The sequence below is a fragment of the Phyllostomus hastatus genome, unplaced genomic scaffold (assembly GCF_019186645.2).
Source record: "Phyllostomus hastatus isolate PE091 unplaced genomic scaffold, TTU_PhHast_1.1 phas_scaffold_93, whole genome shotgun sequence".
NCBI lineage: Eukaryota > Metazoa > Chordata > Mammalia > Chiroptera > Phyllostomidae > Phyllostomus > Phyllostomus hastatus.
This window is the reverse complement of record NW_025334042.1, coordinates 18621477-18633595: the sequence shown is the minus strand read 5'-3', so window position 1 is coordinate 18633595 and position 12119 is coordinate 18621477. Positions and strand designations below refer to the sequence as shown.

The 12119-nt window shown below is 54.0% G+C and overlaps 1 protein-coding gene across 1 annotated transcript; it reads left to right on the top strand.

Annotated features, from left to right (window-relative positions):
• The first annotated feature begins 3633 nt into the window (after positions 1-3633).
• HOXC12 (homeobox C12) lies at positions 3634-5213 on the top strand. The gene is made up of 2 exons (XM_045830090.1): positions 3634-4243; positions 4975-5213. The coding sequence occupies exons 1-2, from the start codon at positions 3634-3636 to the stop codon at positions 5211-5213; spliced, it is 849 nt and encodes a 282-aa protein (XP_045686046.1).
• The last annotated feature ends 6906 nt before the right edge of the window (positions 5214-12119 follow it).

Genomic DNA, 12119 nt, shown 5'->3' with positions numbered 1-12119 from the left:
ACGCGGCAGAACCTCTTTCTGCAAACTAGACAGTGACCTTGAACTGGGCCACTGAGGCCTCTCCACTGACCGCGGCGAAGGCAGCACCGCGCGGAATAATTCCAACCTCGGGTTGGCGGGGAAGCCACTCATAGCTGCTCCGCTGCGGCCTAAGCCCTAACGCAGCTACTCTGCCCCTGCCACCAGAGCCGACGTAGATTTTATAATTAAATTAACTCCTTTCGCCTGGCTCGGCGGTGGCGGTGAGTGGAGACCCCTCTTCGAGGCCGCGAAGATGCTGGAGGGATGGAGGCTCAGACAGAGAAGGCACGGGAGAGGTGGCAGGGCATCCAGCTGGTGGATACGAGGGAGCAAGAGGGCTGCTAAGGGTCTTCAAGGAAAGCTTTGGACCACATCCCGGCCTTCAGTTTTAATTAACCCCTGAGTTAATGAGCGGGGTATAGTTGAGCCAGGCCAGCTGCAGCAGGAATCGGTGGCCCAGGCTCCAGCAAGCAGGCTCCCCATTCTAACCTTGTGATTTGATAAAGGGACAGGATTGCAGACACAGATCGCTCAGCGGTTCCAGAGCCTGCGTCCCTGGCCAGTTACAGTTTTGCATGAGGTCTGTGACGTGGCGGATTAAACCAGTGGTCTAGATGCCTCTGTCCAGCGCTTTTGCCTGTGAGTCCTTCCCAGCCTCCGCACCCACCCGCAGTGGGCTCCGGGAGAGCAGCTCTTGCCGAGGCTGGATTTAGATTTGAAGCTTCACACCTGAGCCTCCCGCCGGCCCCGGGGACCCAGGCAGGGAGCGGCGCTCTGGGACTGTTTGTCCAACCCTGGTTAAGGAAGCGGCTACCTGAGTTCTGCGTGCAGCGACTGCCCAACAGAACCGCTGTGGTGCAAGGGGAGGCTGGGCGCTTATCCTGAAAACCCCAGGTTCGCACAGGTCCCGGAGGAACAGGACACTGGTGATGCGAGTTTCACTGACGGTGCTCGGTGGCTCTTCCTGAGAGGACAGAGTCGGAAGCAGGAGAGAAAGAGGGGTTTAGGCGTTTGTCAGTGTCCACAGGGTCCACACCTGGGAAAATGGCCTTTCTGATGGGATCAAATCAGACTGTTAGGAACTGCGAGTGTAGGACGCCTTCACTCCATCCTCATTTCTCCGGTGCTGCATCTGCCGCCCGTGGCCGCTGGGCTGTGTGCTCTGCGGCCGGGCGGGAGGGCAGCAAGTAGAGCTCTGGGCCTGAGATTTTCAAGCTAGGGAGGGATGGGGAGAGGCTGAGACCTTCCTCTTGGGGTCCCCTTCTAGGAAATTGCAGTCATGTGGGAAGGAAAAAGAGAAGAGGGAGAAGCCTCCACCCCACAAGACCTAGTGAATACTCGGCAAAGCTCAGTTCGGCATTTCTCACACCAACAATAGCGGCTGAGCTCCGAGGCCTGGCGGCCTGCAGACCTCGCCGCTGCCGCAGTGTTCTGATTGAAAACACCGACACTATTAAAGTCACACCATGCTTAGCTTTATGATCAAAAATAACCCCCAAATAAATTATTTAAAAATTAAAATTTCAGTGTCGCTCATTAATGCATCTTGAAAAGGAGGCATAAATAAGATGTTGGAGGTCTTGTGACCTGGGATTTGCAGCGAAGGGATGCTCCTTTTCGCTCAGCCTAACACCCCCTTAATCAATTCGGCGCAAAAAGGCTAATCCAGGAAGTGTCCTGTCCACCTTCGGCATCGCCTAACCGCCCGAACTTTCGGGATTCTGACTGGAGGTGACCGATCGAGGCTGGCATCCCACCGCTTGGCCTCGGTTCCGGCAGGTTGGGCGCTCTCCCCTCCCCCGGAATGGGAGGGAGGAACCTAGCCAGGCAGCCTGGCGGGTTAGGGAGGAGAAGGGAAAGCGGAGCGAGGGGCGGGCGCCCAGCTTCGAACTGCTGCTGGGCTGGTCAGTGCCTGCGGGGAAACATTTCTGTCGGAGTGAGCAGCTATGGTTTGGGATACAAAATCGCAGGAGCTGTGGAATTCCAAGAATCTGCAACTCTCTCTCTCTCTCTCTCTCTCTCTCTCTCTCTCTCTCTCTCTCTATGCAGCATTCTGCAGAGAGAGAAAAGAGGGAGAATTTTTTTTTTCCTCCGTTGGGTTCCGGCTCCTGCTCAGACATTTAACTTTCACCTGCATGGGTTTTTCCCCTCTCCAATATTCTCTTGGACTCTTTTAGTCCGTCTAATTTTCTCTAAATTTTCTGCTGTTATCTCTTATTTAGATGTTTTCTGAGCTATTTATTTCACTTTGTATTATTCAAAGCCGGGCATTGGATAGAAACCTGAAATAATCACATAGAAATTTGACCATTTTGTCTACTACACTCTGATAGAATACACCTAGTTTTGAAGGTTTTTAATTTCTTTTTTCATTTTAATTTACTTAACTGTGTTCCATGGACTTAGCTGAAATCAGATTGTGATCAAGTAGACGCTGATGAATACTCTCACCAATGGCCAGCACTGGGCTCTCAGCCTTCTCCAGAAGGAGCTGCTGAGATTAGCACCATAAATACAAGTTTAAGTCCCCAACAAGATAATTCTCTGGAATTCTTTCCCTCACTCCCAGCCCACCTACTGGCCTCTGTGCTGCTACCTGATGGTCATAGTGGCAGGCTGGGCTGGTTAGGGGGGTGCTGGTGTCTTTCTCCGCAGTGGGAATCAGGAGCCTCCCACGCCAAGCGAGCCCTCTTGCCTTGGCCCAGAGATTTTTTTGTTGCAAAGAATCTGGGAGACACCACCCCAGAAGCCCCTGTGACCCAGAGTCACAGTGAAGAACAGTCCAAGCCCCCAGATTTTCAAGAGCAGGCAGGCAGGTTCACACTGAGCCGAGCACCTCCTTTTTCTGCCTCCCTCTGCATCCGCGTCCCTTCTCTAACAGTTGAGTGGAGGTGTGAGGCTGGGGTGACTCCTAGCTTGGGGGCGAGACCCCACATTAATAATTGTCCCTGAGCCCTTCCTGGAGGAAAGGGCCCCAAATGTCTCTCCAAATTCCTGAGGAGGAAGATCAGAAGAAGAGGGGCACAGCAGCCCCACGGCTGGGAGAGATCACAGCAAGGAAACCTGTCCTTACCCCTACTTCACCCCTACTGTAAATAAGCCCTCAGCCAAAGGGCTCATCCGTCTCCTTAAACAGCCAGTAAACTTTATATGACACAATATCTAACAGTAATTTATTGGGGAGTTATTGTAAATTCCAACGGTTTTAGTTAATAAAGGAGCTAATTAAAGAGGGATGGGCTGTGCTCGGCCAGCTGTTGGTGAGAAGGTAGCACATCTGGGGGCTGCAGGGTACAGAAGTGTGTGTGCGGGTATTTTTAGTGCGGTTCCTCTTGCCCCGCGTAAGGCGATTTCCCCACTCTCTGCCTTAGGTTTTACGTGATTTTATTTTTTAAAAAACAGAAGCCAGTGAATAAGTTTGCCCCCCAACGATTGAGGAAGGGGAAAGTTGGAATTGGTAAGGGGTGGGGGGGGGGGGTTCACTGTCCCCACCCATCCCCCTGGCGGACTTGCCCACGTGAGCCGCACGGCCAATGAGTGGCCGGCGCAGGTTTAACTATGTTTAATGTCAGATAGCAATAAAGTAGAAGCTGCCGGTCCGGCCCCGCGGAAATGGGCGAGCATAATCTCCTGAATCCCGGGTTTGTGGGGCCGCTGGTGAACATCCACACGGGAGACACCTTCTACTTCCCCAACTTCCGCGCGTCTGGGGCGCAGCTGCCCGGGCTGCCTTCGCTGTCCTACCCGCGCCGCGACAACGTGTGCTCGCTGCCCTGGCCGTCGGCGGAGCCGTGCAATGGCTACCCGCAGCCCTATCTCGGAAGCCCAGTGTCGCTCAACCCTCCCTTCGGCCGCACGTGCGAGTTGGCGCGCGTGGAGGACAGCAAGAGTTACTACCGTGAGCCGTGCGCCGAGGGTGGCGGCGGGGGCCTGAAGCGTGAGGAGCGCGGGCGCGACCCGGGCCCAGGAGTCGGGCCCGGGGCAGCGCTGCTGCCGCTGGAGCCGTCAGGGCCGCCTGCGCTCGGGTTCAAGTACGACTACGCTGCAGGCGGCGGCGGAGGCGATGGTGGCACGGGACCTCCACACGACCCGCCCTCGTGCCAGTCTCTGGAATCTGACTCCAGTTCCTCCCTGCTCAACGAGGGCAACAAGGGCGCCGGCGCGGGGGACCCTGGCAGCTTGGTATCACCTTTAAATCCCGGTGGCGGGCTCTCGGCCAGCGGTAAGCACCGTGGGACTCACTTAGGGCGGGACATCTTACCAGGGTGGGCAGGGTAGGACCGAGCTAGGGCCTCCTGGGGTGACAGGATGTATAGTGAGGAAAAAGAAGTGGGGGTTGAGAGAGCCCTAAAAACTGTAAATATCCCCATAAAAGAACTGAAGCTATTCCTTTTTTCATCAGCCTGTAGTTGGAGCTCCGGAGACGGGGGATTCTAGCAGAGACTTCCCCAGGCCTGACGGAGTCGGAAGGTGGAGACCCAGAGCTTAGTCTCCCGCTCTCCCAGGGCTTCTATCTCCGCTTCCCTACAGCCCCCATCACCTACACTTTTTTTTCTTTTAAGAAACTCCAGTAGACACGGTTCACTCACCACTTGCTCATGTCTGTCCTAACTGACCAGGGACCTTGTCCTGGGGGATGGGAGAGGAAAGGGCCAGGATATCCTGGAGAAGAGGTTTGGGGAGAAGTGAGGGGACAGGAATATAGATCAGTTCGGGGTACTGCAGCGGTAGGTAGTTGGGGAGGCGAGGAAAAGAGGTGAAAGAGGAAAAAGAGAATGATGAAGGATTGGAGTTGGTGGGGATGTGGGGGTCTGTGTAGAGGAGAGGAGTCAGGAGAGGAAGGGCTTGGGGTCAGGCATTAGGCCAAGGTGAAAGGGGCTAGGGAAAGGCCGAGGGCACTGGGTTTGTCTCCTCTTGGTCCTCTGGCCAACACACTGGTTCGTCTCCACCCAGGCACGCCCTGGTACCCGATCCACAGCCGCTCACGGAAGAAGCGCAAGCCCTATTCGAAGTTGCAGTTGGCAGAGCTGGAGGGCGAGTTTCTGGTGAACGAGTTCATCACACGGCAGCGCCGGAGGGAACTCTCAGACCGCTTGAATCTTAGTGACCAGCAGGTCAAGATTTGGTTTCAGAACCGGAGAATGAAAAAGAAAAGACTTCTGTTGAGGGAGCAAGCTCTCTCCTTCTTTTAGGGGGCAAGGCAGGGGAGCCAGCCCCAGACTGAGCCTGTCTCTGGCAGAGAGCAAGAGGGGGCGCTGCTTGGGACACAGTCCCCTGCTTAGAACACCAGACATCTCTGGCAGACCCTCTCTGGACATCCTCTTGTCTGTTTTGTTCGTGGTTCCCTCCTACACACCCCCAACAGGCCCTGCCAGGCCCCAGAGAGAAGGAAAGAACCCAGCCAGGGAGAGAAACCCACAGCTGTAGGCCAGGGGTAGGGACAGGGAAGCCTGGAGCACTGGGGGGGGGGGCAACTGGGGCATTGGACCTCTGGATGAGGGCCCAGGCGCCCCCTCCAACCATTTGCCTTCTGTAGTCTTAAGTCTGCCTGCAGGAGGAGGCAAGGGTGGGAACAAGGCTCCTGAAACTCGCTCTTTGGGGGTTAGGACAGGCTGAGAGGAGGGAGCAAGAGTGGAGATTATCAGAGAGAGTGGAGGCTGACTGGGAAGCTCTGGGAGGGCAGAAGGAAGTGGGGGGACTCAGGAGGAAGTGTGGTTTGGGAGAACAGAATGATCAGAAATGCCCAAGTCCAAGAGGTCTGGGTCCTCCAGACCTGGATGGGAGAGCAGGTGGGGGCATGAACTTTTGGCAAACCCAGCTGTGGACAAGGTGATAACAGCCTTATGTCCCCTCTAGGGCAGGCTACCCAAATGCTTCCTAGTTCCCAGCCCTTTCGCTCACAGGTGTGCTGCTATACTCTCTTCCTGCCACCTAGGCGCCTGCAAACCAGAACCGCAAGCGAGGGATTGAGAGCTAAACTGAGAGCTAAACCGTCGCAGCCTCAGGTTCAATAGCCACTCTAGGGACCCCCATCTGGCCCTCCGGGAAACCCAAGAGGCTGTGAAAGGGGGCTTCGAAGCACGGCATTGATTGGGGGGAGAGTTTCTGGCAGCCACAGGCTGCAGCCGCTGATTCTGCCTTCCCCGCTGGCGTTCACGGTCACGGCCAGCCGGAGGCTGGACTGGCATAATTTACGAGGCGGGAGGAGAACCCGCCCCTAAAGGGGCTACCATAGCGGCCCCGCTCAGCCTGGATTTCCCAGGCTGGTGACAATGAAGGAGGGGCGCTACAGCTCCCCACCCAACTCCTCTCTGTCTCCCACTCCACCCTCTCCCCAACGTGGCCCTTTGTCTTGGGCCTCCGCCTCCCGCTCAGCTGCAGAGTCCACTGAGCCGGAGGACCAGAGCAGAGGGCGGAGCACAGCTCCAGAACCTGTTGGAGGCCCCCAGAGCGGCTTCTCCAGCGGAGGGCCTTTTATTCACAGCCCCCTTCAGGCCCCACCCCCACCCCAGTGGATCCTCGGCTGGCTTGGGAGAGAGAAGCAATGAAGGGGCTTGCCTGCCTTCCCATACTCCGTTTGTATCCCATCTCGGTGAGAGTCCCCCATGCTCCTATCTGCTGACCCACCCTTGCCAGGAGCAAGGGACTGGTGGGAGTTGAGCCCAGCTTGGGAAATGTGAAACTAGCCTGCTAGCTTGGAGTTTTTTCTGCCTGGGAGAGTCACTCCTAACACACCCTTGAAAAGCAATCCACAGAGCCCCCCACCCCACTCTCCCATGGGCGCACAGCCTCAGGCCCCTGTACCGGGGATTGTGCAGAGGCACAGGCAAACTCATAGGGACAGCTGAGCCCAGTGTGCCACTGAGCCCATCCACTCTCCTGACTATACTTGCAAATAGGCAGCCTCCTATCCCCAAATACAGCCCTATAGACTGGCCATATAATCACATGTTCCCATCATCCACTGGGCACCTGACGCCCCCCCCCCCCCACAACATAAACTTCTCTCACTTATGTACAAGTTTGCAGAAGTCACTGCCATTCCAGCTGCCTCTGTACTGCCCTGTGGCCTGGTCCTGGGCATGAGGCACTCCCACTTTGCCTGGTCACCCATATACCACTTCATGCAGCCCCTCCTGGATTCCAGCGCCACCACTCCAGCGTGACTCCCATAGCGTGATAGAGAAGAGAGACCAGAACACTTCAAAAGGGTGAAGGGGAAAAGATATGCAACGTTCTCTTCTTGTCACTTTAAACTTGATTTCTGTGAGCTCTGTCGATCTGCGTCCTGTTCTCTGTGTTGTTGCTAGTACATTGTGTATCCCTGCGCGCAGAAGTCCTCCCTCCCTCCCCGCTCTCTGTAATGCACCCTCCTATTCAAACGGCTGTCGTTATCACGTCTTCCCTTTATATAGACCTTGTACAAAGTTGCTTCATCATATTAACATTAATAATAATTAAAAGATGACTGTATGATGATGTGATTTTTTTGAGGAAAAAAAATTTAACTGGGTCCCCACAAATTGTCTCCTCTGACCAGAAAGAATGTGATCCTCTGCTTCGTTGCTGTTTCCCACTTTATTTTCTCCACCCCAGGTGAATAATAAAAATAATAATGTATAATAATAAAGGAAGAGCAGTTTCAGGGGCAACAAAAATATATGAGCAATCAAGAACTGTTGATAAGCTACAATCTCCAGTCCCAAGCAATTACTAGCAAAGAGAAAAATCGGAGGAATGGTAGATTGTGGGGGAGGAGAGGACTATCTAAGAAGTTGTGGGCTGTAAAAATAATGTGGGCCGCTTGGAGGAGGCTGGAACTACCTTAAACTCCTGAAAAAGGAAGCCTGAGCTGCAGGATCTCCACCAAGCAGGGTGGAGCTGGGATGATGGTAGTGCCCTGGGATATGGGGCAGGGGTTTGTAGGTCCACACTTCAACCCCATAGCCTTAACCCCATGACCTTGTTCTGGGAGCACATTTTGTGCACTGCAAGCAGACTGGGCAAGGGAATAAAGACCCCTTGAAGCTGGTGAAATGGGCTCCATCCTTCTCAGCTAGTGACCCCCTCTGAGCCAAGCCAGAGAGACTCAGGTCCAGATTGGAGTCTGGGTTCCAGCTGAGTGCATGAGCCCGCTGCACCTCCACCTCACCCCTCCCTTCTGGGCCCGACACCCTCCTTCTGCCTCTACCCTTGCAAATCTTGTCCCTGAGTTTATCTTTATCACAGCCTGGCTCCAAACATAGAATCTCCTCCAAATTCCCCCTCTTCTCTCCTGGGCCTGCTCTGGAATAGCAGGGGCCCCCACTGAGCCGAGCCTACAAACCATGCCTCCTGTTGTGAAAACTTTGTTTCCCTGCCTTTCCTTACTCTTGCAACCAGAAAATCTGGTAAATTTCAACCAAATCCCATTTCCTTTGCCCCTAATCCTCAGCTGTCTTATGTAGCTGAGGGGTCCAGGCAGGAAGAAGATGATCTCAAGCTTTAAGTTTACTCATACAAAGGCCTTACAGAGTGTGGGCAAGGCTGGGAACCAGATAGCTTCTGGCAGCCATGAGCTGGGGGAGGGACTGGATGGCTGTGCTTGGATCTGAATAAAGGGGGAGGGAATCTGAATCCCAGTGAACCCAGGTAAGAGACTACCCTCCTCTCTTAAGAGACATCTATACAGGAAGAGTTAACAGTGAAGGCATTTCTGGCTAAAAAAGAAGGAGGAATTTAGGGAGTTCAGGAATAATTGGTCCCTGGTTTATTCCCAGAGACAGTGCAGATCTGAGAATGTACCTTGTTGGGTGGTGTCTACGCAGGCCTGAGAGTCAACAATTGGGGAAGCCGGCAGAGAAGGAAAGACACTATAACCCCCTCCCAATGGCTGAAAAACAAGTCCTTGGGTCTCCCCGCCTAAAAGGTCATGTTTGAGCCCCAACCCAAACACATAGGGCACACTTGAGCTCTTGATCTGGGCAAGAAATGCATCTATTTTGCAACTATTGGTCTGGTTTAAGCCCTCAAACTACAATTTACTCCACTGACCTTAACAAAGCATGCTGTGTCTTTGACTGGGTCTAGAGGAGAAAGAAAAGGGAAGAATGATCTACAGAATTCAAGTAGAAAATAATTCCGCTGTTGTGTGTTTGTAAGCTTATATCATCCAAATAAGTTGTGTATTTGGCAACGATCATCCATCCACCTAGTTCTACTCCGCTCTGATCTGCACAAACGCAGGCAGGGTATTTAAAAACACTACCCAGTAGACGGGCGGTGGTCCTGGCAGTCTGGGCTCTGTGGATGCTAATGCAGCCGGAAACCCGGCGCGATCGCTGGCTTAGACCCGCAGCAGAGCAGGGACAGCCGGCTTCGCTCTGCGAACAAAGCAAACCCCCGGGATCTTGGGTTCTGGACAGATGGGAGCCCCCGCCCATCCTCCCGCCATTCCTAGGGAAGAAGGAGCGATTCTTAGGTCCCGGGCCCCGCGCGGGAAGCGCGCCCCGGAGCCCCCGACACTCTCTGTGCGGCCGGCACACGGAGGCGCCGAAGACGCCAGCGTAACTCGACTCGGGGTGGGTTGCCGGCCCCGGGGCCCGCAGCTGCCTCCTCCTCCAGACTCAGGCCGGAGTGGCCGCCCTTGCGAGTCTGTCTCCGTCGAGACCGAGATGCCGGTTTTCCGCCGCGAAGCAAGCGGCCGGCGCCCGGTGTCCCTGGACGCCCCGCACGGCTACAGCCCGCGCTGCGCTCGTCGCTCGAGAAAGGCGCGGAGACAAAGGCGCGTCCGCCGCTGGGGCGTGACGCGGGGGCCTGAGCCGTCCGCTCCGACCCGGGCCCGGTGGCGAGGGTTCCGGTCCAGTTTCCCGCCCGTCCTGGTCCCGGCTCTGGTCTGCTCCAGTGTCCCGGGGCGAGGACGACCGGCACGCCTCCAGCCCCGGGTGACCCGCGAGGTTCCCCGCCGCTCGGCGCCGGCAGCTTGGGTCGGCGCCCGAGGGCCGCCGGGCCGGGGAGGGACGGGATGACCCCTGCTGGCCGGCGCCGAGGAGGCTGCCGAGACCTCTGCCCGCTCAGCCGCTCATCTCTGAGTGCCGCCGGCCTGGAGGACGCCCCGCGAGTTCGTGGGAGACCTCGAAGAACAGCCCGAGTCGGAGGCGCTGCGGGGCGACGGGAACCGGGAGTTTTTCCTAAGCGCCCGGGCTCCGCTGGGCCCGCCGCAGCCCCCACCGCAGCCGCCCGCCCTCTCGCCGCGCCGCTCACCGCCCGCGGCTCTGCCCGGAGGCTCCTAGAACCCGTGCCGCCCCACGAAGCCCGGCAAGGGAGCCAAGGCGCTGGGCTCGGAGGGTATCAAACCGAGTTGGACCTTTGGTCAGTATGACCAGCCTGTTGCTTGTGAGTGATTTTCCCTCTCTGAGTCGTAGCTACTTCCTGGAGACCTGGAGACAAGCCTCCTCTTTATCAGTTTCCTGACCCAGAGTGGAGAACTCCTTCCAAGGACAGGTCTGTGAGAATGGAACTCTCCACCAGCAGCTGTTGCTAGGAAAGCTATCTGGGAAAGGTGGGTGTGTAGTCCACATTTGGAGCGGGGGGGAAAAGATGCTCCATAAAATGCACACTTGGCCACGCTGCCAACGGGACCGAGATGTTGAAACCGTCTAAACCGCACAGGTATCTGTAGTACACACACATTCTGGGCATGGAAAATATATTTCTCTGGAAAATATATGTACAGAGACATTTCTGTCTATTGTACAGAAAGGCAATCTTCTGGGAAAAGATTGCATGAAGCATGTATAGCCACCACTTGTGAGATTCACTTATAGATATAAACAGTACACTTCCATACATCCAACACAGGGAATGCACAGTCCTGCATCCATTTAGCTATATGGGTGTATACATTCCACAGGGCAAATAAAAATCAGTGCATGGAAAATACATCCAGATATTACTATATCCACATAAAACTGCATTTAAAATATATATTATTATATCTACACAAAATGCATATCTACCCAGTGTATGAAAAAATATATACTCTGCAAATTATGTTTGCATACATGGTATGTACCAAATACAATTGAAGAACATTCTTTGGATTCATATATTATTGTATTTATAATACACATTTCTCGGGCAATCTTTAAAAGCAGCAGCAGGAGGAAGCTCAGGAATAGGCACTGGCGATCTCCATCGGCTAGCCTCTTCTCTGTCCTGTATTTCTATTGTTTCTGTCTTTTTAAACCCCCTTCTATATCCACATGGATTATTATATAAGCAGCCTGCCATCTCTCTTTCCCTGTTGCATCTCTTGTCTGAAGTCAGGGTCTATATTTAGAGTGCTAAGTCCTGTTTGCAGCAGGATCTGACTGCATGCATAATTACTCGTGTATGGAGTTAGCATTATAAAACTAGGTTATCCCCCTGTGTCTCAAGATGTGTTCTTCTAGACCTAATATAAATATATTATAAAGTTACTCTGGGCTGCTGATTAGGAATCAGGAGAAGGGGGAAATGCAATGACCAGGCAAGCACGTAACAGGCAGGTTGACCTAAAAGACAGGCTCAAGGTGTGTGCTGGACACACCAGCACTCCAGAAAGTGAAGATTTATTTAAATTTTGATTTTTTTATCCTTAAATCTTGAGTCTAGGAAGCAACATGAAGCAAATGTTGGACCTCATATTCTATGCCTCTCTCAAATCCCTAGAGCAGCCCCACTCCCTGTCAGCCAACCTGGGAGAACATTCTGGCCTATCTAAGCTCCTCAGCTCTGGTTCCCATCCTTAACCTTGGCTGAGTCTACGCAAACAGCAGGGAAATTATATCCCATAATCCCAGCCCCCCCCCCCAACAAAACCTACTCCCAATGCTTTTTGAGAGGCAGTAGTGACTTAAAGCACTTTCTGGTACTGAGCTCACTCTATTTGGGCCCCCTAAAAATTAGCCCCGCTTGGGTTTCTTTAGCAGCTAAAAATGCAGGACCACATAACACATGCCTATGGGAAAATTCTTTGAGAGATAATGCACTCACACCCAGCAGAGATATTGTTTATGAGTCTACAGGTTCTGTGTAGATGCGGCCATATATTACTGTCCAAAGGAATCAATTAATTA

Excerpts from the sequence above, each read along its gene's own strand:
- HOXC12 (XM_045830090.1), top strand. The coding sequence starts at position 3,634 with ATGGGCGAGCATAATCTCCTGAATCCCGGGTTTGTGGGGCCGCTGGTG. Across the intron at positions 4,244-4,974 it reads TGGCGGGCTCTCGGCCAGCG|GCACGCCCTGGTACCCGATC; the intron begins GTAAGCACCGTG and ends GTCTCCACCCAG.